The 27910-nt window shown below is 42.5% G+C and overlaps 1 protein-coding gene across 6 annotated transcripts in view; it reads right to left on the reverse strand.

The window, feature by feature from the left end:
- The window catches only part of ATP6V0A1 (ATPase H+ transporting V0 subunit a1), a 136146-nt gene that overhangs the window by 102300 nt on the left and 5936 nt on the right, over positions 1-27910 (reverse strand). For all 6 annotated transcript variants that reach the window (XM_077459525.1, XM_077459524.1, XM_077459521.1 and 3 more), the window contains exons 2-3: positions 4373-4515; positions 2090-2168 (exon numbers count right to left, since the gene is read on the reverse strand). In XM_077459525.1, coding sequence (XP_077315651.1) covers positions 2090-2168; positions 4373-4489 — 196 coding nt within the window. In that variant the 5' untranslated portion in view covers positions 4490-4515. The remainder of the gene's footprint in view (positions 1-2089; positions 2169-4372; positions 4516-27910) is intronic.

Here is a 27910-nt window from a genome sequence, read left to right on the forward strand (position 1 = left end):
CCAGTGTGAAAGCACATTAAAAAAGTCAGGAAAAAAAATAAAATAAATACATAAAAAGTGTCCCGGTGTAGATCCATCTTTAATCACAATGCCCGTCGCTGACCCCCAAAAAAAAGAAGAAGATCTGCTCCCGCCATCTGACAAGCACTGCCGTCTGATAGTTTTTAAATAACTAAGGCCCCCTTGTGACAGCGTCGGCCAAGAGCATGCTGGGTCAATGACAGCACAAGGGGGCAGGGTGTCGCCAATTGACATTGTGTGGCCCCACTCTTCAGTTACTTAAGAGCTGTCAGACGGTGGGAGTCTTTCGCCAAGAGCGGACTTTTTTTTTTTTGCTTTTTTTTGGGGTCGTGTACTTGTAATCTGCAGCGTTTGCCTGCAGTAGTATCATGTGACCCGGCTTCTGTGCATTTTAAAAGGTAATGCATGCACTACTTTTGGTGTGGTCTGGTGTAATTTCAGCCCTTTCAAATGAATGGACTCAAATTGCACTGCACCAGGATCGCATGTGAATTGCACAGAAATGAATAGCGCATTTCTGTGCGAATCATGGTGTGAATCGGGCCCTTAGGGTTTTTATACACTTCAAAGCAATCCTGTCACTAAGCTAAATAATTGCAGGTATAGGCGCAGAAGAATTAAGCATTTAAGTGTGTGCTTACAGTGTTTTCCCTTTCCATAAATAATGATTTATTCACTTGCAAGGTGCTTAGAACTTGCTAGGACATAAATGACTAGTCGATTTCCCAGCACTGCACCCTCTACCTTCTTAAATGCCCAGCAAACCCCCACTCCCCCCTTGCATGTCATGTCCTCTTCTGCAAGTGTGTTATTTTCATCTGTGCTTCACCTCCCTGAATAATCTTTTTTGAATCTACCTGGGAAGGGTCATAGGTGAATAGCATGGAGTGTCACTTGAGTGACAGCTCAGAGTCTACTGGGGCTTCTGACATCACATACAAGACAGAAACATAAAAGAGTGACAGTATAAAAAAAAAAAGACCAGGTGGTTCACTGAGCCTGTCCATTTTTACACTGATCAGCCATAACATTATGACCACCCACCATAACATGACTACCCGCAAAACCAAAGAAAATACCCAGCTCAACTCACCAGCCAGTCTGCAAAAACCAAAATTATCTTCGCTAACATGACTACCCACCAAAACGACCCAAAACATAGACTCCACTAGACCTCTTAAGGTAAGCTGTGGTATCTGGCACCAAGCCATCAATAACAGATCCTTTATGTCCTGTAAGTTGCGAGGTGGGGCCACCATGTATCGGACTTCTTTTTTCAGCACATCCCAAAAATGCTCCCAGCTACAGTTTCAGAGCACTTTGAGGTCTACACAAGTGTTAAGCTTTTATGGCAATACTATTGTTAAAATGAATGGTCTAACAACAGGGTCTACTTAAAGGTCATCGGCACAAAGCCAGAGTAGTGCAGTGCCTGTTTGGACAACTGCATCTGCTAATTAAACAGTTTGATAAAAACTTTGCTGAGTCTTACAAGGCAATAAAGAGAAGCTTATTTAATCTATTTCTGGCGCAGGTAGATTGTAAAAGTTGATATGTGCTCTATACTGTTTACTGAGGCCATGCACCAGGGAATCTTGTAATTACAAGAGCAGAGTACGCTATTAAGGCCCATTCACACAAAGAGCAGACATGCATCTCGCATGCAGGGCTGTCTTTCACCGGCAAGGCGATGTATTCCTGTATCAGCCCCCCCAATCATTTCTATAGGGACACACCACTTCACGGGCACAGCCGCTCTCTTCATATAACGTTGGTGGCTGCAGGTCCTCACCCTGCATGCATTTCAGGGATCCATATCAGCATGTTGTATTAGGACCCAGCAGCTGTGCCCGTGCAGCTGCATGTCCCAATAAAAATGAATGGAACACCCACACAGGGAGGCACGCAACAACTGTGCATACCCTTGCCAGTAAAGGATGGCCCTGAATGGGAGACCCATGTCTGCGCTCCATGTCAATGGGGGTCTTACTGCCACTAAAGAAGGGCGATTAGGTGGTTAGAGTGGTTCCCTCCATACAAGGGAAAAGAAAACTCTTCTAAAACTTACGTAATTTTCGATCCATTTCTTCGCATCTTCTAACCTCATTGACAAACTTCCTTTGGAAAACATTGACATCAGGATTCAACTGCATAAAAAAATAAAAAATAAATAAATAAATGTAGAAAACAGATATCTTAAAGTTAATAAATAAGAGATAGAGACACACACATACATACATATATACACACACACATATATGAACATTTTGAAGGAAGCAAAATAGAAAAATATAAAACTGACTTTAATTGAAAGCATTACATGTTACAGCTTCCTGATTGCAAGACTACATAACCCATGGTTCCCTGCCACGACCCCACTGTATTGCTGTTCTGTCCAAGCCAAAGCGTACAAGCACATCCTCAGGAACCTTTCCAGAGGTACCTTGCCACTACATGGCGTGGACTTAATCAGACTGCATAATATTTTTTCACTTAAAGCGGGAGTCCGCCGTTTTTTTTTTTTTTTAAAGCCAGCAGCTACAAATACTGCAGCTGCTGACTTTTAAAATAATGACACTTACCGGCTCAGCGCGCCCACGATGTCGGCACCCGAAGCCAATCTCTCGATCGTCTCTCGGGTGCTGCTGCCGCCGTCATCTTGGGTATGGGAATCAGGAAGTGGAGCCTTGTGGCTTAATTTCCCGGTTCCCTACTGCGCAATAAGGATGGTCCCTGCTGTCTCTGGGATCCGTGTGTTTGCCAGCAGGCAGCGGGGGACCTTCGGAAAGGGGCGTAGCTTCTGCAGAATCTATGCCGGAAGTGGGTGCAGATACCTGTACTGTACAGGTACCTGCACCCCCCTCCCCCCTGAAAGGTGCCAAATGTGGTGCCGAAGGGGGGGGAGGGTTCCAATGAGCAGAAGCTCCACTTTAGGGTGGACCTCCGCTTTAAATCCAGAACACATGGTACCGAAAGTCAGCTGGTTCAGCAAGAATCGGCTGACTTTCGATACATGTTTATCGCTGTCTGTTCAACAGAAGCCGGTCTAATGAGCGACTTCTGCTGAAGGTCTTGCTGGAAAACCAGCATTCAATCAGTGCTTGTAGCCAATGGCATATACAACTATATAGGTCAGATTAAAATGAGGAAGAAATTAAGAGGAAAGAGGGACAGAGAGACTGTTTCAAATCAGGGACAGATGGAAGCTATGTACAGTATCTCACAAAAGTGAGTTCACCCAATTTGGTTTAGACATTAATGGCTGTGTGTTGAGTTATTTTGAGGGGACAGCAAATTTACACTGTTATACAAGCTGTGCACTCACTACTTTTCATTGTAGCAAAGTGTCATTTCTTCAGTGTTGTCACATGAAAAGATAGAATAAAATATTTACAAAAATGTGAGGGGTGTACTCACTTTTGTGAGATACTGTATATGTACACAGAAACATTTTATTGAAAAAAAATATTATTTTATTATATATATATACATATACACACACACACACACACACACCGTATATATATTTGTTTTTATTTTAAATGTAGATTTTAAAGTGTTACTAAACCCAGGACCCTGTATTCACTGTATCTGGTCTACCATAGTATACAGAACCTGGAAATGCAATTATTTGAGTAATTCTAAACTGCCAAATACATTTTATCTTCAGCAGTATATAGTAGTCTTATGACTTCTATCAGTGTCTGGTTAAAGCTTGTAGGAGGAGTGTTCATACTGCACTGGCTGTACTATGAGGATGCAGGACCCCCCCTCTGTCTGGACAGTGCCGATCGCATGGACTCTCTCAAGAAAAATAAAAAAACAATGAGCATGTGCAGCCTGACTCCCTGTTTTGAAGTCAGTGGAAGTGGAGGAGGATCTGTGCATACAGAATCAAACAGCCATTTTACATAATGCAGAGGATTAACCCCTTAGGTTCCATGGGGAGTATAACAAGAATGCTTTACTGCATATACAGACTGATTTTACTGTTGTGGGTATAGTAATACTATAAGTTCACCAACAGCCTGTTGACATTTATTTTATAAAAAATACTTTGTTTCCTACAAGGATTATTTTTTTAATTTAGGATCATCCTCCTATCAAGCACAGATGACTGTAAACACATTTTATCGCTCATCACTGCGAGTAACAGGAAATGTTTTCGCTTTCCATATTCCAAAGTAGTGTGAAGCATCAAGTGCCTATTGAGAGCTGTTCCTTTTTTGAAGAAGACAAGTCACTCGGTAATGGGCAGAATAAAAGGAGTGCAGGCAAGGCAATCGTTATGTACCTTTTACATTATAAGTTTTTTTCCCTTTTATATAGACTCATTAAAAAAAATACTTACATCTCGGAACTGCACTTTTCCCAGCTCGCCCAGTTCACTGACACAACAGTATGCAGCTTCAGACTGGAGAAAAAGCTGCGCCAGCGTCATTTCTTCACTCCTGAAAAGTTCCCCCATCTTTACAGATTTGTTTGCTGCTTATCCTAAAAAGGAAACAATTTACATATGACTATGCAAGTTTCTCTAACACAGTATTAGGATGAAATTCTTAAAAAAAAAAAAAAAAAAGTTTCCTTACTGAACTAAAAAAATTGACCCTTGCTTGTTGTTTCCCTACTTATACGTGAAAAGCAGCAGCCATTGCGCTCAAGCGCATTATCTTCTCGTGACCTCATAATGCAACTCAACTGCTCCATACACCTTACTCCTCTTGGATGTTGCTATTGGTTATATCAATTTTCATCTTTATCCCGTTGGATTAGATTGTAATAATTGGAGGTGTTACTTGAGGTTTGGGGTCATATATTCTATGCCATCATTAGTAGGATGTGTGCTCTTTATGTTTTGTACATTACTTCTTTAACTTCATACAATTAATTTCAATACCTTTTATCTTATGTGTGTGCCTACAAAGTCAATTTTTGCAATTTCTTAGTCTTTAGAAAAAATTAGGGTCAGTGGATTGAAAAATCAGCATATATCTCAATGTACTGGGGTTCCATTTGGGATGAATGTTACCAAAGCACACCACTGTATGTAATGTGCATTGCTACTTGTACCACAACGCACACAACAGTAGGACTGGATCATAAAAGGGAACCCATCAGGACAGCAGTTATTTGCCAAAGCTCCCATTCCGTGCTACCACGCTACAACTTCCATAATAAGAGATGCCAGTTCCTGAAGCATCACACATAGGACCCGAAACAATCACTGTGTCAGGCAAAGGCAGGTTCAAGAGCTGGATTGAGAGCCCCAACCCAAACATCTTGGAAATAGTGTAGACTTGAAATAAGAGATTCTTTAACCTTTTTGCCTGTTACAGTAATACTGGCACCCATGGAGTGATGACTGTGGTACACAGAGATTTGGCTAGATGAACAAAGAATGGTTTTATTTTCTTATTGTTGACTTAATCAAACTAACAGTCAACAGAATATCAAATTCTTCCCACAAAGGACCCCTACAGAACATCAAACTTATCACATTTTACACTAAAGCAAACTGTCCTCCTTATACTAATAAACAGAACCAAACAGTGTGCTACATAAACATCAAGGGGGTATATGTAATATGAATGTAGCCATATATTAATATTTTCCTAACTATGTATATGTATCCCCCCCCCCCCCCAATCATGTTTTGCTGCGGGGTTGTCCTTAATTTACATACTCTTTTCTGACGTCATTGGGAGTTCCTGCAACCTCCTGGGATATGAATCGTGCCCATGGCAGAGGGCTTCAGAGAGAATAAGATTATATTATTGCTTGGGTGAAAATGGTGCTTGGGATGGAATAAGGCACCATTCAAACTTGACGTCTCCTGAACCTGTGACAAAGTGCACAGAAAATGCGTGCTTTCAGTGAGTTTCAAAAACACACTGTAAATGTACGTCACACTTGTGGTGCCATTAATAGTTAAAGGAACTTTAATTGCAGGCGTGCATTTGCTACACTTTGTCACACTACAAACACTAAAAATGGGCCTTACTTCACTTCTTTGGGGTGCTTGTCGCACTTAGGGCAACCCATTCAAGTGACACAAGCCACAATCATCTATGTCATCACAGTCATCTATGTGTATTCCTGCTACCTGCTTGCTGGGATAACTGGTGGACCTGAACCTGTAGTCGAACCGGAGTTCCCCTTTAACTTCTACTGGTTTCGCCTGTGATTCTGCTGATCCGACTGACACTTGTAAACATACACTGATGATCGTTCTGGTCAGCAGCGCACATTCAAGGTTCCTTATGTCCCTTGTCACCAACTGTTCCACTTCCAAGGGTGCTTGAGAAGAGATGCAAGCCGCCACCCTTGTCATTTCACTTTCCTATCTGACAATGTGAAACCAATCAATGAGCACCTGCCACTATCCAACAAAACACTGTAGCTGTAAGACCCCTTTCACACTGGGGAGGTTTTCAGGGGATTTGGTGCTGGAAATAGCCTCTGCTAAGCGCCTGAAAACCACCTCCCATTTATTAAAGTGGGACTTTTTACACTGGGGCGGGGCACTCACGGGACGTTTTGAAAAGTCCTGCAAGCAGCATCTTAGGGGCAGTTTTGGGAGCGGTGTATTTAGCACACCCAAAATGCCCTGCCCATTGGAATGAATGAGTAGTGCTTCCGAATCGCAACACAGGAGTTTTTAACCCCTTCTTTGGGGTTAAAAACTCCCCGCTAACACGGCCCCAGTGGGAAAGGGGTCTTAGAAAGTGTTGTTCAGAACCTCTGGCAAAAATCTTATTGAAGCCGGCTGTGCACTTTGTGATTGTAGCCTGTGCTGCCAAGTGCTTACACGTAAACTCAAGGACACTAGATTTCAGGCAGGATCAATAAATATCTTATGTACTTGCTGAAAATTTGCTTAGCCTGAAAAAAAAATAAAAATAAACGACTGCAGTCATCACAGGGAAAAAAGAAAATACAAAAGAGACATAAAAAGTTTGGTGCTTTACCACCAACTACAGCAGGTTGGCATAAAAAGGTGGAGTATATCAACAAGAGAAATACTCTAATGGCGCATACACACGACCGGACTTTCCAGCAGAAAAGGTCAGATGGAATCATTTCACCGGATATTCCGATCGTGTGTGGGCTTCATCTGACTTTTTTTTTCAAAAATTCTGACGGACCTAGAAATAGGAATTGATTCCTTCGGAAAGATTTAAAACATGTTCTATCGGGAAAACCGTTCGTCTGTATGCTATTCCCACAGACCAAAGACAACACAAGGGCAGCTATTGGCTACTGGCTATTGAACCTCCTTTTCTAGTCCCATCGTACGTCATCGCGTTCTAAACTGTGTAGGCAAGTCTGTTTCAGCGGAACTCCGTCGGAAAAAACGTCAGAGTTTATTCTGACGGAAAGTTTGGTTGTGTGTACGCAGCATAAGACCTGGGGGCTTTGGAATCCGTTTCTTCTCTCTGCAGAGGGTACAGCCCTGCTCAGAACGTAATACCTCAAAACGGGTGCCATTGCTCAAATATATTGGTCATCCGGATCCAGTACCACCTCAGCGCTCTCCCTCCCCTATCTCACCCCCCACCCTACCCTTCCATTTTCTTCTATTTCTTTTCCTGCTCTCTCAATTTATTTTGTTTATGGAAAATGGGAAAATGGTTATGGGCAACCTCAGGTCATGCTCCATGTTTCATCCTCTCTTCGGTGATGACACGAGGATTGTTGAAATCTGATAGCAATCATTTCTTTTTTTAACCACTTAATGGTTGCCCTTTGCTTGTATTGGATGTGCATTTTCCAAACCGTCTCTTACCTAGATCTACGGTCTATATGCTTGACGTTTTCATTGTCTACACAATATGGATGTAGTGACTTGTTTTTGCCCGTTTTGGGCGTTAATAAAAATTATATTTGAAAATAAATAAAAGAGGTATATCCGAAACTGTCCAAGGCAGCAATGATTATAACAGCAGTAGTCACACATGCCTACAAAGCTATTCCCAATCCCTTTTTCCTTATAAAGATCCAGATTTACCTGAACAGATATCCTTTTATGCAAGTGCCCTGTTTAATAAATCACCCCAATTATACAAGTACCAAATACAGCGGTATATGTATATCAAATATATATATATATATATATATATATATATATATATATATATATATATATATATATATATATATAAAATGAGCCTTATATTCATTGCAGCATTTGCATCACTAATCCTAGAAGATAGTAGAAGCGACACACCTTATATTCTGATTGTACATATACTGACAAATACATTTCCAACGAAAAAAATCTGATGATGATTTTGGGAAGGGAAATGAGAAACCATCAGGAAGCCGTGGTTTTCTAGTGAAAGCCGCCTCTACATGTGAAACTTCCATGTATACCACACGAAACAAGCTGATCTGGCATGCTTTATGAACAAGGAAAAAAAATGTATACGCCAGGAATCCAAAGATCACTTGAGAGCAGCGTGACTAACCAAAAATGGGTACGCCAGCTCGCTGCTCGCTCTATGGAGGCATCACATGTGCAGCAGCTGATCTTTCTAATAAACAGAAAGCAATTATCAGATTAATCACTGCTCTACACTGCAATCCAACGCCATATACAATTACCAGCTGAATAATCCTTCCAGACATTAAAAATAAGGATTCTGATTGGTTAGCTTGTATGGCTCTCAAACTGATTATTATCTGTGGACAGGAATTAAATCCCTGGACGCAAACGGTCTTCATTTCAGAGCCAGAGTCCTTGATCTCTTCAATTTCGGGAACCCGAGCCATATACCTGCATTTATTTTATAACATTTACTAGAAGAGTAGAGGCTGTTCACTTTTCAAAGTGTTTTTAGTGAATCCCTTTGAACAGCCAAATACATGCAAGGGTAAAATTATTATCACATATATGTGTCTAATAGGGCATGTTGGTGTCATACACAGTAGTTCGTTGTGTTTCAAGTGATGCCTTTGGGCACAGGTACCTGATGATCCCGACAGTCCCTATCATTTACCTTCCCAAACTGACCATACTAAGTACAGAACAATATATAGTGAGGGAAAAAAAAAAAGTATTTGATCCCCTACTGATTTTGTACATTTGCCCACTGAAAAAGAAATGATCAGTCTATAATTTTAATGGTAGGATAATTTTAACATTGTGAGACACAACAAAAATATCCAGAAAACCACATTTCAAAAAAAGATTTAAACCAATTTGCATTTTAATGAGTGAAATAAGTATTTAACCCCTTCACAATATATGGCTTAGTACTTGGTGGCAAAACCGGTGTTGGCAATCAGAGGTCAGACATTTCTTGTAGTTGGTCACCAGATTTGCACACATCTCAGGAGGGATTTTGTCCCACTTCTCTTTGCAGATCCTCTTCAATAATTAACGTTTTGAGGCTGACATTTGGTAACTCAAACCTTCAGCTCTCTCCACATATCTTATATGGGATTAAGGCTTGGCGACTGGCTAGACCACTCCAGGACCTTAATGTGCTTCTTCTTGAGCCACTACTTTGTTGCCTTGGCGGTGTGTTTTGGGTCATTGTAATGCTGGAATACCCATCCACGACCCATTTTCAATGCCCTGGCTGATGGAAGGAGGTTCTCGCCCAAAATTTGACGATACATGGCCATGTCCATCGTCCCTTTCATGCAGTGAAGTTGTCCTATAACCTTAGCAGAAAAACACCCCCAAAGCATAATTTTTTCAACTCCATGTTTGATGATGAGGATGGTGATTTTGGGGTCATAGGCAGCATTCCTTCTGCTCCTCCAAACACGACTTGAGTTGATATCAAAGGGCTCGATTTTGGTCTCATCTGACCACAACACTTTCACCCAGTTCTCCTCAATCATTCACATGTTCATTAGCAAACTTCAGACGGGCTTGTACATGTGCTTTCTTGAGCAGGGGGACATCGCAGATGCTGCATGATTTCAGTCCTTTACAGCATAGTGCTTTATCAGTTGTTTTCTTGGTGACTATGGTCCCAGCTGCCTTGAGATCATTGACAAGATTCTCCCGTGTAGTTCTGGGCTGATTCCTCACCGTTCTCATGATCATTGAAACTCAACGAGGTAAGATCTTGCATGGAGCCCCAGACTGATGGAGATTGACAGTTATTTTTGTGTTTCTTCCATTTTTGAATAATCACACCAACTGTTGTCACCCTCTCACCAAGCTGCTTTGGTGGACAATTCCTATAGAATGTAACCCAAAAGTGGTATAGGTTTGGTTAGGGAAAAATTCTACTTTCCAGAGTTGTGGCATTCAATAGATATCTGCTTGTGTTATTATTGTTTGATTTACTTTGTGACATATCACAGCATGGCGGATGAGTAGTTGGCATTCTTGCTTTGTGTTTTTTAATGGTTCTGTTTTTTTTAAATGGTGTTGCCTCAGAAGGGGGGTAGTCTTATACCGCTAGTATTGCCCAAAACCTATGTTTTCACTTGAAAAATAGGGGGTCGTCTTATACGCCGGCAAATACGGTACATAAAAAAAAAAAAAAAAACAAACACACACATTTCTGACACTTACTGAAAGACATTAGGGAGCAGGCAGTAGGTCTTATGCCGCGTACACACGTAGCAGACTATCCGGCAGACTTAGTCTGACGGACTTTCCGAACGAGCTACTTGCCCACACACGGCACTTTTTCAGCGGACTAATACAGCGTACTAAGTCCGCCCGACTATCCACCGTACTTTTGAAATGAACTGAACGGACTCTCCAGGTAGCCGGGGCCAGCGAAGCATCCCTGGGACTGTGACATCACAATGGGCGAGGACATCATCCGGTGATGTCCCTATATAAGTCGCCGCGCGCCGCGCCCCTGCCATTGTGAGCGGAGGCAGCGACGAGGCAACATCTGAAGAGAAGAAGAGAAGAGAAGAACAGAAGACGGTGACAGAAGACAGGCAAGAAGAACCGAAGAGGGGGACAAGACCCCCGAAGAGGGGGACAAGACTCCCAAAATCGGAAGAAGAGGGCGGCGGCCAAGAAGAAAGCAGAGCTCCTTCGCTAGTAAAAGAGCTAGCAGAAGATAGCGGAGGAGTCTGGCGAGAAGACCCCCGAAGACGGACAGAAGACCCCCAGAGCTGTGCAATAAACTATTTTAACCCTTGTGTATTGTGTTTTTTTTTACTTTTTTTCACAGGTGAATGGGTAGGGGTACATTGTACCCCATACGCATTCACATAGGATGGGGGGGCCGGGATCCCGGATTCCAATAAGCCCCCTGCCCGCAGACCCCGACAACCAACGGCCAGGGTTGTCGGGAAGAGGCCCTTGTCCTCATCAACATGGGGACAAGGTGCTTTGGGGTGGGGGAGGCAGCGCGGCCCCCCTTCCACAAGGCACCCCCCCATGTTGAGGGCACGCGGCCTGGTACGGCTCAGGAGGGGGGGCGCTCACTCGTCCCCACCCCCTTTCCTGGCCGGCCGGGTAGCGTGCTCGGATAAGGGTCTGATATGGACCTAGGGGGGACCCCCACGCCGATTTTTCAGCGTAGGGGTTCCCCTTTAAGTCCATACCAGGTGACGGGGCCAGCGACGCCTCCTTCGCTGGCCCCGGCTACCTGGAGACGCACTCAAAATGAGCGGACTTTTCTCCAGGCGGGAAAAGTCAGTTCATTTCAAAAGTACGGCGGACTGGCACACACACGGCCGGATTGTCCGCCGAAATGCGAGTCTGGCGGACAGATTGGAGTGCAAAAATACTCTTAGTCCGCCAGAGTTTTGGGCAAAAAAAAGTCCGCTGGAGCCCACACACGGGGGGGATTTTTCTCAAGTCCGCCGGACTTTTTCACCGGATTGTTTGATCTTGTGTACGAGGCATTAAAAATGCACAATTACCACAGAGTAGAGCTGCATGATTAATCGTAAAAAAAAAAATAAATAAATAAATAATCGAGATCGTGATTCTACCCCCCCTCCCGATCTTAACGCAGCATTTCCTCGATTCAGTGCAGAGTTCTCTGCCCAAGCCGACAGCTGTTATAATAAAAATAAATACAGGCAACCTGCCAAGTTTATCACAATAAAATTCCTTCTTTTAGATCAAAGAAATGAACTTCGGTCTGTAAATGAGGTCAGTTTAACCACTATATATATATATATATATATATATATATATATATATATATATATATATATATATATATATATATATATATATATATATATATATATATATATATATATATATATATATATATATATATATATATATATATATATATATATATATATATATAGACCCTAGTGAATAAAATGGTGGTTGTTGCAATATTTTATGTCTCACTATTATTTGGAAAAAATACACTTTAATGAATTTTTTTTTTTAAACTAAACAGTCAAGTTAGCCTACAAAATGTGAAAGATGATGTTATGCCATGAGAATCTTGAATTGTGATCTTTATTCTAAGCAAAAAATAGCTATTCTCATTTTAGCCAGAATCATGCAACTCTGCCACAGAGGTAACACTTCTTCCATTGTGCCAATTTTCTAGATTATGAGTTCCTCTTTAACCACTTAACAACCGCCCATTGGCGATTAAGGGCTTCAGGGCGGTTGTTTAACTCTGAGAGGCCGTTAATTAACGGCCTCTCAGAATTCTGCTCTCGCGCGCCCCCTGGGGCGCACACACGAGATCATCCGTGACCGCCGGGTCCGCATCACGGATCACGGATCAAATGACGGAGTGATCACTTGTAAACAAACCGGCGTCATGTTATGACGCCGGTTCCTCCCTCCCCCTCTCTGTAACGATTAGTACAGCGGAGGGGAAAGAGATCGGTGTTAGCAGCGCTGTGGGCTGCATCTGCAGTGCCCACATCGCAGCTCACCGAATTTAACCCCTCAATTCCCTGCAATACTCTGCAGTACCCTGCCATTACTCTGCAGTACCCTGCCATTACTCTGCAGTACCCTGCCAGTACCCTGACATTACTCTGCAGTACCCGCCATTGCAGTACCCCCAATACTCTGCAATACCCTGCCATAAATTGCCATACCCAGCCATATTTGGGGATACCCAGCCATACTCGGTGATACCCTGTAATACCCAGCCATAGACGCCCCCCCCACCCCTCACCACCCTCCGGTGCTTCTACCAACTCGCCAGTACGATCAAAGCCAGAATCTTTTTTTTTATTTCAGGCTTCCCAGCCTAGAGGTGAGATGCGGGGTCATATTGACCCCCAGATTTCACTGTAAAGAGGACCTGTCACCCCATATTCCTATTACAAGGGATGTTTACATTCCTTGTAATAGGAATAAAAGTGATCAAAAATTTATTTTTGGGGAAAAAAATGTCAAACTAAAATAAATAAAGTAAAATGAACAATGCCCCTGTCCCCATGTGCTCGCATGCAGAAGCGAACGCATACGTAAGCCCCGCCCACATATGAAAACGGTGTTCAAACCACACATGTGAGGTATCGCCGCGAACGTTAGAGCGAGAGCAATAATTCTAGCCCTAGACCTCCTCTGTAACTCAAAACATGTAACCAGTAAAAAAAATTTAAAGCGTCGCCTATTGGGATTTTTTAAGTAACGACGTTTGGCGCCATTCCACGGGCATGTGCAATTTTGAAGAGTGACATGTTTGATATCTATTTACTCAGCATAACTTCATCTTTCACTTTATGCAAAAATTGGGCTAACTTTACTGTTTTTTTTGTTTTGTTTTTTAAGCACAAAACTGTTTTTTCCCCCAAAAAAAACGCGTTCGAAAAATTGCTGCGCAAATACCGTGTGAGATAAAAATTTGCAACGACCACCATTGTATTTTCCAGGGTCTTTGCTAAAAAAACATATATAATGTTTTGGGGTTCTCTGTAATTTTCTAGCAAATAAATTATGATTTTTACATGTAGGAGAGAAATGTCAGAATTGTCCTGGGTGCTCCAGAACGCCTGATGGCTCTCCCTGCATGTTGGGCCTCTGTATGTGGCCACACTGTGTAAAAGTCTCACACATGTGGTATCGCCGTACTCTGGAGTAATAGCAGAATGTGTTTTGGGGTGTAATTTGTGGTATGCAAATGCTGTGTGTGAGAAATAACCTGATAATATGACAATTTTGTGAAAAAAAAAAAAAAAAAAAAAAAAAAGGAAAAAAAAATCTTGATTTTGCAAAGAATTGTGGGAAAAAATGACAACTTCAAAAAACTTATCATGCCTCTTACTAAATACATTGGAATGTCTTCTTTCCAAAAAGGGGTCATTTGGGGGGTATTTGTACTTTTCTGGCATGTTAGGGTCTCAAGAATTGAAATAGGCCGTCAGTCTTTCAGGTGTGATCAATTTTCAGATATTGGCACCATAGCTTGTGGACTCTATAACTTTCACAAAGACCAAATAATATCCACCAATTTGTACTTATTTTTACCAAAGATATGTAGTAGTATAAATTTTGGCCAAAATGTATGAAGAAAAAAAATTACTAATCTGCTAAATTTTATAACAGAAACGAAGAAAAATTCATTTTTTCGCAGAATTTTCGGTCTTTTTTCTTTTATAGCACAAAAAATAAAAAACTGAGAGGTGATTAAATACCACCAAAAGAAAGCTCTATTTGTGTGAAAAAAAAGGACAAAAATTTCATATAGGTCCAGTGTTGCATGACAACAATTGTCATTCAAAATGTGAGAGCACCAAAAGCTGAAAATTGGTCTGATTATTAAGGGTGTTTAAGTGCCCAGTGGTCAAGTGGTTAAAGAAAATTGGTTATTTACTGTGGAACACATGGTTATATAATCAAGCATGGTTTAGATTAGCAGCAATCTTCTACTTTGGTTTGAAAACAACTACTGAATACATGGATAGTAATCGTATACAATACATCAAAGACATAGGCGTTCTGAGAAGCCATAATGCAAGGGAAAACAAAACAAAATAGTGCCTAGAATCCACGCTGGAACTCCGATATGTTAATTTCCGCATTAGTAATGGATTCTAGTCTAAATTCTTTTATTCAGTTTTCCAATAAGCACAAACAACTATAACGAATGCGTGGCATTAACACATACAATACCTCCATTATATTCTGGACACGCTCATATTCTAGTTACTATTTCTGACTTGTTTCATCCACAAGAAAAAGGTTTTGTTTGACTGTTAAGCAATGAAAACTAAATAATTGTGTGTGTTTATAGAAGATTTATTGGTAGATTTGTGAACATGTTACTAAAGAACACATTACATTGGGAAAGCTGCTCTAATCAGGTCTCCGGCTGAGCTGGCTGGAGAAGACTTGTAGGACTTGTATGGGATTGCTAATGCTGCAAAAAAAATAAAAAATACATTTTGTTGGGTGATCCGGCCAGTACAGTGCCTTGAAAAAGTGTTCATTGCCCTTGAAATTTCCCCCGTTTTGTCACGTTACAACCAAAAACCAATGTATTTTATTGAGATTTTATGTGATAGACCAGTGTTTCTCAACCCTTTAAAATTATGGAAAATCTCGAGACACCCCATCCTAAAATTTAAAAACTATTCTAATAGTTTTACATAATGCAGCAACATCCACACGCAGGACACCCAAGATTAGGGATGCAAGTTGGTACTGACTAGTATCCCAATATTTGTCTTCTTCCTCAGTTTTTCTTCATCACTCAGCTAATGTGACCCACCAAACTGATGGAGAGGGGCAGGAGAGGGTCAAACAAGCATGCTATACAGGCGACTGACGTCCTCCTTAACCACTTTAGCCCAGACCAATTGTCAGCCTAAGGACCAGAGGTCTTTTTACAATTTCGCACTGCACTGCTTTAACTGGTAATTGCGCGGTCATGCAATGTTGTACCCAAACAAAATTTGTGTCCTTTTCTTCCCACAAATAGAGCTTTCTTTTGATGGTATTTGATTGCCTCTGCGATTTTTATTTTTTGTGATATAAATGGAAAAAGACCAAAAATTTCGAGAAAAAAAAAGATATTTTCTACTTTTTGTTATGAGAAAAATCGAATAAACTCAATTTTAGTCATACATTTAGGGCAAAATTTATTCAGCCACATGTCTTTAGTAAAAAAAAATGTCAATAAGCGTATATTTATTGGTTTGCGCAAAAGTTATAGCGTCTACAAGCTAGAGTACATTTTACATTTATGACTGCCTATCTCATTTCTTGAGGTGCTAAAATGGCAGGGAAGTACAACCCCCCCCCCCAAAATGACCCCATTTTGGAAAGTAGACACCTTGAGAGCCCATTGAATATTTTTTTTGTCCCAAGTGATTGAATAATGACAGAAAAAAAAAAAAAAGTATACAAAAAGTGGTCACTAAATTATATATTGCTCGCACATGACATAGTTATATGTGGAATTACACCCCAAAATATATTCTGCTGCTTCTCCTGAGTACGGGGATACCACATGTGTGGGACTTTTTGGGAGTCTAGCCGCGTACGGCACCCCGAAAACCAATCACTGCCTTCAGGATTTCTAAGGGTGCAAATTTTTGATTTCACTCCTCACTACCTATCACAGTTTCGAAGGCCATAAAATGCCAAAATAACACAACCCCCCCCCCCCCCCAAATGACCCCATTTTGGAAATTAGACACCCCAAGGAAATTGCTGAGGGGCATGTTGCACCCATTGAATATTTTTTTTTGTCCCAAGTGATTGAATAAAAAAAAAAAAGTTTACAAAAAGTTGTCACTAAATGATATATTGCTCACACATGCCATAGTTATATGTGGAATTGCACCCCAAAATGAACGTGATTGATGAACGTCAACTGACTCTCCGATTGGGGATCAAGGCCCGGGCTGGGTATTACGCCACAAGCGTCATACCACTTGCTATCTGGTGCAATTTATGTGGTGGATGGATTTGTCATGTCAGGTTTGGGAATCATTGGCATTACGAGAGGATCATGAAAAGCGATCCACCAACCTTCACTTGTTTTCACTTTGAAAAGTGATTCACAGATTTTCACATTTTCTATTTTTGGTGATCATGCTCACTATGGACTTTATTAAGTTATTTTTTACATTCAGGTATTAAGTAGCACAGCTCCCTTTTTCCTTTGCCAGAAATGCCAACACTGCCCCAAAATTAAAGCGGTTGTAAAGGCTTTTTTTTTCTAAACAAACATGCTATACTTACCGGCTCTGTACAATGGTTTTCCACGGCTACTTCTCTCTTTTGTGTGCCCCCATAGGAAGTTTCTTCCTATGGGGGCACACAGCGAGCTCAGTCCTGAGCCAGGCTGTGTGGGTCTATTGACATACAAAACAGGGTTTAGCCCCCCTGCTCTCTGCTGACGGGATTTGATTGACGGCAGCGGGATCCAGCTGCCGCCTCTGCGAGAAGAGAGCTGCCACAGACGAGTACATCAGTGGAAGGAGATCAGGCTCAAGTAAGTATACATGGGGTGAGGGGGTGATACAAACACTGGGACATTTGTTACCATAATGCAGGGAATGCATTAAGGTAAAAAGGTCTAGCCTTTAGAACCATTCTAAATGGGCAATGTATCATGTGGTTTACCACCACCTTGTGCAGATCTAGAAGCATAGGCACTTAGGTGTGATGGTTTTTTTTTTTTGCCTTAACTAGTGCAGGCTTTAATCTGAATGGTTTGCACCTTCCCTATGGGCTGGTTTTCGGCTCCTGGAGGGTCTTTTTGCCCCATCTTGCTTCGTTGCCTGTCCCTGCCCAACCCTTGCTCCCTACAGGTCTTCACTCTCATTGAAAGGATCATTATACCGCGGATGCATAGTTGTGTTATCTCCATAAATGCTAGTCTGCTCCCGAGGACAGGCTTTTCCACCCAGGCTCAGGCTGCTTTCTAAAAGAACACAAATGCTAAGCCTTTGTATGCCTTTTTTTCGGCAGCACCTGCAATGTATTTATTCAATTTAAACTGAAAGTTCAGTAGAGTATTAAAAATACACAACTCAGAGGAGAGGCTTTTGTTTCAGCGGCTAATGTCTCTGAAGTGTTCCAGCTTTGTTTACACATCTTTCTTTGAGCCAGCTGGACGAAGTACAGATGAGCTGCCCGTATATCATCTCACCGATGGATGGATGGATGGATGGATGGATGGACCCAAAGCCCACTGAAGTATGCAGTGCATACTAGCTCATTATGCCTTTTCCCTTACAGGTGTAAAAAAAAAAAAAAAAAAAAAAATAGTCAGAAGGTTTACTCCTGCTTTAACGTAACAAAAAATAAAAAAATAAATAATAAGTTCTGCCTTTAACCGGTTCCCGACCAGCGCACGCCGATGTACATCGGCAGAATGGCACGAGCAGGCAAATGGGCGTACCTGTACGTCCCTTTAAATTTGCCGCCCTGTCATCGCGAGCGCGCCGCACTCGCGTGCCGGTCGGACCCCCGTGAGTCCGGTCGTGGGTTCCGCGGACTCAATCGCCACGGGCATACCCGTGATCGTCTCATGGGGCAGCTGAACGGAGAGATGCCATTGTAAACAGCATCTCCCCGTTCTGCCTAGCAACTAGTGACGCTGATCTCTGCTCCATGTGATTGGAGCAGAGATCAGTGTTCACTAAATTAAAGCCCAGCCCCCAACAGTTAGTAACACACCCCTAGGAACACTTAACCCCTACACTGCCACCCACTGGTTAACCCCTTCACTGCCAGTGTCATTTACACAGGAATCACTGCAGTTATATAGCAGTGATTGCTGTATAAATGACAATGGTCCCAAAAAGGTGTCAAAAATGTCTGATGTGTCATCCATAATGTCGCAGTCACAATAAAAAAAAAAAATTAAAAAAAAAAAACGCTGATCGCCGCCATTACTAGCAAGAAAAAAAAATTATTGATAAAAATGCCATAAAACTATCCCCTATTTTGTAAATGCTATAACTTTTGCGCGAACCAATCAATCGCTTATTGCGATTTTTTTTACCAAAAATATGTAGAAGAATACGTATCGGCCTAAACTGAGCGAAAAAAATGTTTTTTTTTTTTTTTTTTAAGATATTTTTGGGGGATATTTATTATAACAAAAAGTAATAATGCGTTTTTTTCAAAATTGTCGCTCTATTTTTGTTTATAGCGCAAAAAATAAAAACCGTAGGGGTGATCAAATACCACCAAAAGAAAGCTCTATTTGTGGGGAAAAAAATGAAGTCAATTTTGTTTGGGAGCAGTGCCAAATCGCAAAAAGTGGTCTGGTCTTTGGCCAGCAAAATGGTCCGGGGCTGAAGTGGTTACATCCAGTAACAACATATGTCCTCTTTTGTATCACACTACTGTCCTTTATGATCTCCAAGGAATCCTTCAATGTCTGCTCTTTCTGTCCACGTTGAAAACGATTCTAATAGGTTTGACATGTTTCTATTTATTTTTCTTGAGCTGTATGTCTTTTATATGAACTTCTGTAATCTCTCATCAGCAATGCCCTCTTTTCATTGCATCTTTATTCACCAATTCTATTCTGAAGTGCTAAACACTGAAATCTTATAGTAAAAAGAAAGAAAAGATTTCCTGTGCAGATAGACAACAGGATACTTTATAACAAAAGTTATAAAGTTTAGCACAAGCCCCTCGCACATCTTCTAACTCTATGACCACACTCACCTGTCTCAGCAATTATTTATTTTTATTACGAACCGGAAAAGCCAAACAGTTTGATGAAAACAAACAGAAAGAAGTGACACGGCTATGTGCTGGTAATGACACGGAGTCCGGTGTGTACATTATAAATGAGGATCTAGCTATTCATCAGTCTGGTAATGTACTGAAGGACAGAAGAGCGACAAGTTCAGGGTGTGATGGCCGTCTTTAAGGCAGGACAATGTAGAATCCCCCACAATATACTTGCCAAAGATTTCAAGCTTTGCTCTACAAGATTCAGAATTTGACACAGTATACTGCCTCCTAAATAATCCCATCCCCCACCACTACCACTGATCCCATAAATCCCCCAACATTGCCGCTGATCACACCGCCCCTCCCCCAGCACTGCCATTGATCCCAGGATCCCTAGGACTTTTCTGTCTATTGATGGGTCCTCTCACCTCCCCAGTTCATGGTGTGCAGACAGCAAGGAGATGATGTGCTGTAACCTTTAGCATCCAATCAGTGAGCAGTAATGATATGCACTAACCTCTTGTAACCAATCACTGAGAGCGGTAAGGACATACAGTAACCTCTAGCAGCCAATCAGTGAGCAGTAATAATGTGCTGTAACCTCTAGCAAATAATCAGTAAGCCATAATGTGTGCTGTAACCTCTAGCAGCCAGCGGCACATAATTGTGAAATAATAAATGGTTTTTAACATTTCCTACAAATAATGTCTTTTAAGTCTTTTTGGGGATGTCTCTACCAGCTTTGCACATCTACAGAGGGAAATTGTTGCCCATTCTTCTTTGCAAAATAGCTCAAGCTCTGTTAGATTGGATGGAGTGCGTCTGAGAACAGCGATTTTCACATCTTGCCACAGATTCTCAACTAGATTTAGGTCTGGACTTTGACTGATCCTTTCTAACACATGAATATGCATTGATCTAAACCAGTGATGGCGAACCTTGGCACCCCAGATGTTTTGGAACTACATTTCCCATGATGCTCTGGCACTCAGCAGTGTAGTTGGGCATCATGGGAAATGTAGTTCCAAAACATCTGGGGTGCCAAGGTTCGCCATCACTGATCTAACCCATTCCATTGTAGTTCAGTTGTCCTGCTGGAAAGTGAACCTCCTCCCTAGCAAAAAAAAATTTTATTTTCTGGCAGTGCCCCTCCCAAGACTAGACTCTGGATCCGCCCCGCTTCACAATTATGTGCCACTTTATGTTGGTCTACCACATAAAATACATTTACATTTTGGGTTATAACATTACAAAATGTGGAAAATGTCAAGAGGTGTGAATAAATTTTCAAGGCACTGTACAGTGGGTACAGAAAAATAATCACATTGCGTTGCAGTCTGAAATTAAGACAGTTTTATCCAGCCGTATTTACTCAGTGCAACTTATAACATCTAAGTGAAAGATATAACAACAACATGTCAGAAATAATATTTTTAAAAGAATCAAACACAGAATCACTTAGTTACAAAAAGAATTACGTCCTTGTGTCAGTATTTTATTGAACCACCTTTTTTAAATGGAGGAGAATAGCGAGTTAATCAAAGAGGAAGTAAACTCTGATGAGTTTAATTCCCTGCAAAGGTAAAGCATAATGGACTACTATGCATCGCATAGTAGTCCATTATGTGTCACTTACCTGACACAGGAGCCAGCGATGTCACCGCTGTCCTCTGTAGTCCGGCGCATCCATCTTCTCGGTGGGTCTCGCAGCTCCGCCGCTGTCATTTGGCGAAGCCGCGATAACGTCACTCCCGTGCATGCGCACGGGAGCCGCCACTCGCAGCATATCGCCGTTGACCGCGGCGCGCTCAGTTCCTGTCTTTCGGCAAATATCTCCTAAACCGTGTAGGTTTAGGAGATATTTCTTGGACCTACAGGTAAGCCTCAATCTAGGCAAGCCTACCTTCTTCCCATTGACAACTTTCTGGCACAGGACAGTAGATTTTCCTCAAGAACATAACAGTATTTTGCCCCATCCATTTCCTTCTATCCTGACAAGTGCTCCAGTCCCTGCTGCAGAGAAACACCCCATAACAGGATATTACCACCTCCATGCTTTGTTGTAGGAATGGTGTTATTTGGATGCTAAGCTGTATTGGAGTTCCATCAGACATATAGTTCGGCGTTGAGGCCAAATAATAATATAGTCTCTTCTGACCATAACACCTTTTTTCCAGGTGGCCTTGGAATCTTTGCGGTGCATTTTGGCAAAGCTCAGTCCTGACCGCATGTGGCCTTTCTTGTTGAGTGGCTTTTTTCTTGCAACCTTCCCACACAAGCTACATTTGTGGAGAATTTGTGATATTGTTGTCACATGCACACAATGGCAACTCTTTGTCATAAATTCCTGCAACTGCTTCAGAGTTGCTGTAGGCCTCTTAGTAGCCTCTCTGACCAGTTTCCTTCTGGCTCTTTCATCCAGTTTGGAGGGACATCCTAATCCAGGGAAAGTCTGTGTTGTACCAAATACCTTCCACTTCTTAATAACAGACTTCACTGTGCTTCTAGGCATTGATAAAGTCTTTGAAATTGTTTTGAATCCATCACCCGACTTGTGCCCACCCACAACTTTATCCCAGAGATCTTTGACAGTGCCTTGCCACCCATAGTTGACTGTTTGCTTCAGTTGCTCTACCAGGAAAGCTCTTTTCATGCTGAGCTAATCAAAATGACCACAGCTGATCAGAGTTGAAAGTCAAATTGCTTAGTGTGCCATTGAGAGGGTGATTATCTACACCTGCCTGAGACATTTTTAGGAGGGGGTTAAACCCTTTTTCCAACTCAGTGATGTTGGTGTTATATCTTTCACTTGGATGTTATAAGTTGCACTAGTAAATACAGCTGGATAAAAAGAAAACGGTGTCAGTTTTCATTTCAGGCTGCAAAGCAACAAAATGTGATTATTTTAAAGAGAGGGGGTGATTATTTTCTATACCCACTGTACAATAGCTTTTATACAAAAGAGATTAGTCACGTGGCTTGGATTCAGAGTGTGTTAATGTACTGTATGTGTACACATAGGTGTGAATTTTGTATTTCCCGAGTGAAGTTAGTCTTGAAACAAAATGCAAGTCGTCCGATGACAGAAATCTGCATTCTACTACTGGCAGAACGCTATGTTTTGGAACTGGTTGTCTTTGCAAAACACAACTGAAACAGCCGGCCATCACCATGATGAGAAGGAGAACATTGGGTGGGCCTGTCATAGCAGAAATAGTTACCTGCACTTCTTTAAAGCAGCAAGATACAACTGCAGCTGCCAGGCTCAAAACTGGCCAAATAATCACTTAATCCAAATGTGCCCAACCACAATGAGAAAACTGGTCACCTACATACAGTACAGGAAGAATGTATGAAAAAGGTTCCAGGTTTAGGGCGTGTGAATGTGATTGTACACAGTGGGCGTCTTTCCGCAGGCCCCAGCCAATGATTCATGGCTGGGACCTGCTGATCGGCTGCATCCATTCACAGCCCAGAGCCCCGTGTTGACAAAAAAACAGGGCTCTGTACAGAGGGAACAATCTCTCTGTTTCTTTTCCCTGCAAAGGGATAACAAGAGATCTTTAGTAAAAAGCAACACACATTACGCATTATTAGGCACACATTTAACCCCCTTGATGGCTCTAGATGTTAATCTCTTCCCAGCCAGTGTCATTAGTATAGTGACAGTGTATAGTATCACTGAATTAGGCCGGGCTCAGATATGTGCGGCCACTGTTTCCAGCCTGGGAAACAGTGGTTAAAATGCACAGGACCCTTTTGGACATGTGTGAACTGGCTCCATTGAGAGCCAGTGACACTCGCATGTTATGCCAATTGGATGCAGTGAAAACTGCAATCAATTCGCACATATGTGAATCCAGCCTTAGTGTCACTGGTGATGTCAGCGGCAGTTACTCGGTTTCCGCCAGCATACATTAGTGTCAGATTTCCCGCCGCACTCACAGTCCCATTAAAGGGGTTGTAAAGGTTTCATTTTTTTTATTTTTTTAAAAAATAACAAACATGTCATACTTACCTCCACTGTGCAGCTCGAGTGGCCCCCAAACATCCTCTTCTGGGGTCCCTCGGTGGCTGTCTCGGCCCCTCCCTGCAAGAGCTAACCCCCCTCTGGGAAGCGCTCTCCCAAGGGGGTTAGCTTGCGGGCGTGCTCCCATGTGATACAGTCAGCGGTCGTAGCCTCCAAGTGTATCACTCAGGCCCGGCGCACCACGTCATTGATTTGATTGAGTGCAACAAGAGCCAATGGCTGTGCTGCTATCAATCGTCCAATGAAGAGCCCACAAGAGCTGGAGGAAAGCAACACGGGATCACGCCCATGGAGATTCGGGGCTCGGGTAAATAAAACGGGGGCTCGAAGGGGGGGGGGGGGGTCTCTAATCACTGCCAATAGCAGTAAAATAAAAAAAAATTCCAATATATATCCCATAGTTTGTAGATGATATAACATTTACGCAAAACCAATCAATAAACACTTACTGGGATTATTTTACCAAAGACATGTAGCAAAATACATTTATGAAGAAATTAGATTTTTTTAAATATTTTTTATAGCAGAAAATAAAAAAATGTTTTTATTTTTTCAAATTTTCCAGTCATTTTTCATGCCACCAAAAGAATGCTCTATTTGTGTGGAAAAAAAAATTATATAAATTTCATGCAGGTACAGCATTGCATAACCGTGCAATTAACAGTAAGGTTGGTTTCACACCTATGCGAATTTCTCCGCGTCCAATTCACATAGCAAGAGAATATGACTGCCTCTCCTATGGAGCTGGCTCACATGTCTCCGGGGTGGCCACGGAGCGCACTGCACAGAAACGCTCAGTTTCAGGGCTGAATTCAGGCAAAGATTCTGCCCCGATTCATCCCTGAAATGGAGAACAGAGATGGACAGCGTTGAGTGATCCGTGGCCGGTTTAGGTTTGAACCGAGCCTTAAAAGTAGCACAGTGCTAAATAGCAAAAAATGACCTGGTTATGAAGGAGGTAAAACCTTCTGGAGCTGAGGTGGTTAATAAATGCTTTAAATTAATTTTTTTACTTAAATTTAGCTTCATTCCTTATTTTACTACCTCCCCCCTGGTTAATCGAAGGGCCCCCCCTTTTTTGAAGCAAATTAGAGCCTCAGGCTCTAATCATGTGCTTCTTAAATAAAAAATAAATAAATAGATAGATAAAAACCATTGGAATCCATGCGTCCAGCGCCCTGCATGTCCAGAGTCCAGAAGCATGGATTAGGGGGCAGCGCCCCCATATGGAAGGGCTGCCACAGATTTTTACCATCCCCAACTGCCCCTACCATTTAAGAAGAACTAAAGTTAAAAAAAGAAAAAGGCACACTGGCAGGCTCTTTATTGCAGAAAAGACACACAATGGGGTCTATTTACTAAAGCTGGAGAGTGCAAAATCAGGCCCAGTTCTGCAAAGAAACTGATCAGCTTCCAAGTATTATTGCCAAAGCTTAACAGAGGTTAGAAGTGGACTGTTTTCTATGCAGAAGTGAGCCTGATTTTGCACTCTCCAGCTTTAAATAAACCCCAGTGGCACTTCTTTAAAGAAATAAGCTCACCTGCCTGCTTGCAACCTCCTGCAGAATATCCATGCATGTGCAACTCAGCTTACGTTTCCAGCACAGTGCCAGAACGAACGACTCCTTCACATGTGAGGGAGTGAGATCACCCCAAAGACCAGTACCAGGACGATGCTGCCACCGGAGGACTTAGTGGGTGTCAGACTGGAGTGGCAAGGTATTTTTGACTTTACTTCTGCTTTAAGTAGCAAAGACAGACAAACAGAATTGTACACATGCACAGCAAAATGTATCCCCCCCCCATCGCATTCACGGGGGAAAATCAAAAGTCAAACACTAGGCTCATGGTTGCAGCACAATGTTCCCATTTAAACAGCTCATTAGACTGTATTAAAAAAAAAAAATATATAGTATTTAGGAGCCAGAAGTATTACCTCCTAAAATCCCATCAGCCATGCCTGTGTTCTGTCGAGAAGTGCCCCCCCGTCAAATAGTGCCCATGCATGCGCAGGACAGAGCCGCACTTCAGCTGCTTTGCCGATCAGCTGGAGTGACGTGACCAGGGCGCAAGCGCACATCGTAGGAGGCATCTCTCGATGGGAGATACCATTTCACGTCCACAATTGAAACCTATACAAACACCGGGGCAGTCTTTTTGCATGGGCACGCTGGGGGCCCCACCAGCCAAGCATCATTCAGATGTCACAAAGTTCGCTGCCGCATTGTGCCAGTGCTGTGCAATGGCATCACAAGCATGGGGCCTGATGGGGCCATGACCCCCCCCCCCCCCCAATTTTACACAAATTAAGTAGTGTACTGTTTTTTTACAACCGAAACAATGGCCGCCAGCTGGTGTGTGTCCACCCGCTGATCGCTGAATGACTCATTATTGAGTGGCAGTCTGTCAGGTGACGTCGTGTGACAGCCGCCGCTGTTGTGGGAGTTGTAGTCCGTGGCGGCGGCTGCGTGCTCAGGCTCCCTGCTTCTGGGGGGTGGATTCATTCTGAGGAGAGTAGCACAGCCAGCCTACCCATGCTACAAATCACGCCGCGGTCGGAATCCAGGATATTTTGCCTGCTCCAGTGCATCTGCTTGGCTGGACACTGTGTAAAAACACCATGTGACGTGGCTGGCCCAGGTGATGGTACAGTAACAGTACTGTGGAGTAGATGTCCCCCCCAGCCAGGAGCAACGTCATCACCCACCCCCCAGGACTGGAGGAAGCTGTGGAGGAGGAAGAGAGGACCTGTCCTGCTGCTGCTGAGCACTGAGTCTGCCAAGCAAGCTGAGGTGAGAGACCCTGACACCCCCACAGGATCAATCATCCCATCGATCTGCCCCCCCCCCCCCGTACACCTCATTTACCTTGCCCATGGCCTGTGAGAATCCTGCTGGGAGTTGCCCACGGACTACAGGCCAGCAGGCTATTGTCCGCTCCCAGCAGGACCCACAGGTTCGCAGCTGGTGGGTCCTGCTGGGATGTGGCCACTGACTTGTGGGTCCTGCTGGCCACTAGCTTAGGGTGACCAGAAGTCCCCAGTAATGCCAGATTACAAATATCTCCCGCTTACACATAATTATTGCTTTTTTACTGTCCCATTTCAATCTGTAATATCTTAGTTTTTCAATTTCCTGCTTTTCAAGCTCGTATTATATTGTCCAAACGTTGTGTTAATGTTTAAACACTGATTTTGTTGAAGTACCAATAAATATAGCCTTATTGATTTGCATTTTTATTCTCGTGTGGGATTGTGCAGACAGGGCCCCAGTGCACTGTGTTGCCCGGGGGCCTATAATGCTCTTAAGATGGCACTGAGCGGAGGGAAGACCATAGTTCTCACATTCTGCTTCGCTATTGCAGGGCAGCTTTACATAGTGCTGATGGTCCGGTTTTGCCTGTGTGAAAGATCAGTTTGTAACAAACAAAACCAGCTCTTCAACACAGGCACTAGGTGCCCTCCAGCAGCAGCAATGCACAATGTGAGAACTACACTCTCCCCTGCTGTTTGTATGGCTTTAAATTGTGCCTGTGAAATGGCATCTCCCATTGAGAGACACCTCCTATGATGTGCGCATGCAGGGTTACGTCGGCCCAGCTGATCGGCAAATTAGTTGTTTTGTTGTTCCGTGTGGCGCATGCACAGCACATACCAGGCACTTCTTGATAGCGGGCACTTCGACAGAACACCTGCACTGACCTATTAAAAGTGACCTACCATGGATTGCTCTTCATAGAGTGAAGCAGGCGTAAGGCTACTTTCACACTGCTCCATTGCAAAAACACAGTAAAAAATGCATATACATTTTGCCCCATTTCCAGGGCGTTTTGTTCCTGTGGAAAAAGGACATGCGACTCAAAATAACGCACCAAAAATGCAACCGCGGTTGCATTTTTGATTCATTTTTGTAATGTTTTTGAGCTTTCCATTCATTTGAACGGGGTGATTTTTTACTGCACCAAAAATGCAGCTTACAGGACTTTGAAAGACGCAACGGACCTGCAACTGACTAGTGTGAAGAGTTCCATAGGATTTCATTCACTTTTGTTATCGCAATCACAGAAGAAAAACTGATCAGTGTGGAAGCAGCTAAATGAGTCTTTCATTTGCCTTCCTTCCTTCACAGAACGATCTCTGTCTAGTGCAATGTTACTAATTATTTACATACCTGAGCTAAAGGCCACATCGACACAATAATACATTGTATTCTTTGTATTTACCAACCAATGTAGACTTCCCCTCGTTGTTATTTTCTCCGTTCCTAAAGTACCATGAGATAAGTAATAAA

This window comes from Lithobates pipiens, unplaced genomic scaffold (genome assembly GCF_037356315.1).
Source record: "Lithobates pipiens isolate NorthernLeopardFrog02 unplaced genomic scaffold, aLitPip1_a1.2 Scaffold_28, whole genome shotgun sequence".
NCBI classification, from domain to species: Eukaryota; Metazoa; Chordata; class Amphibia; order Anura; family Ranidae; genus Lithobates; species Lithobates pipiens.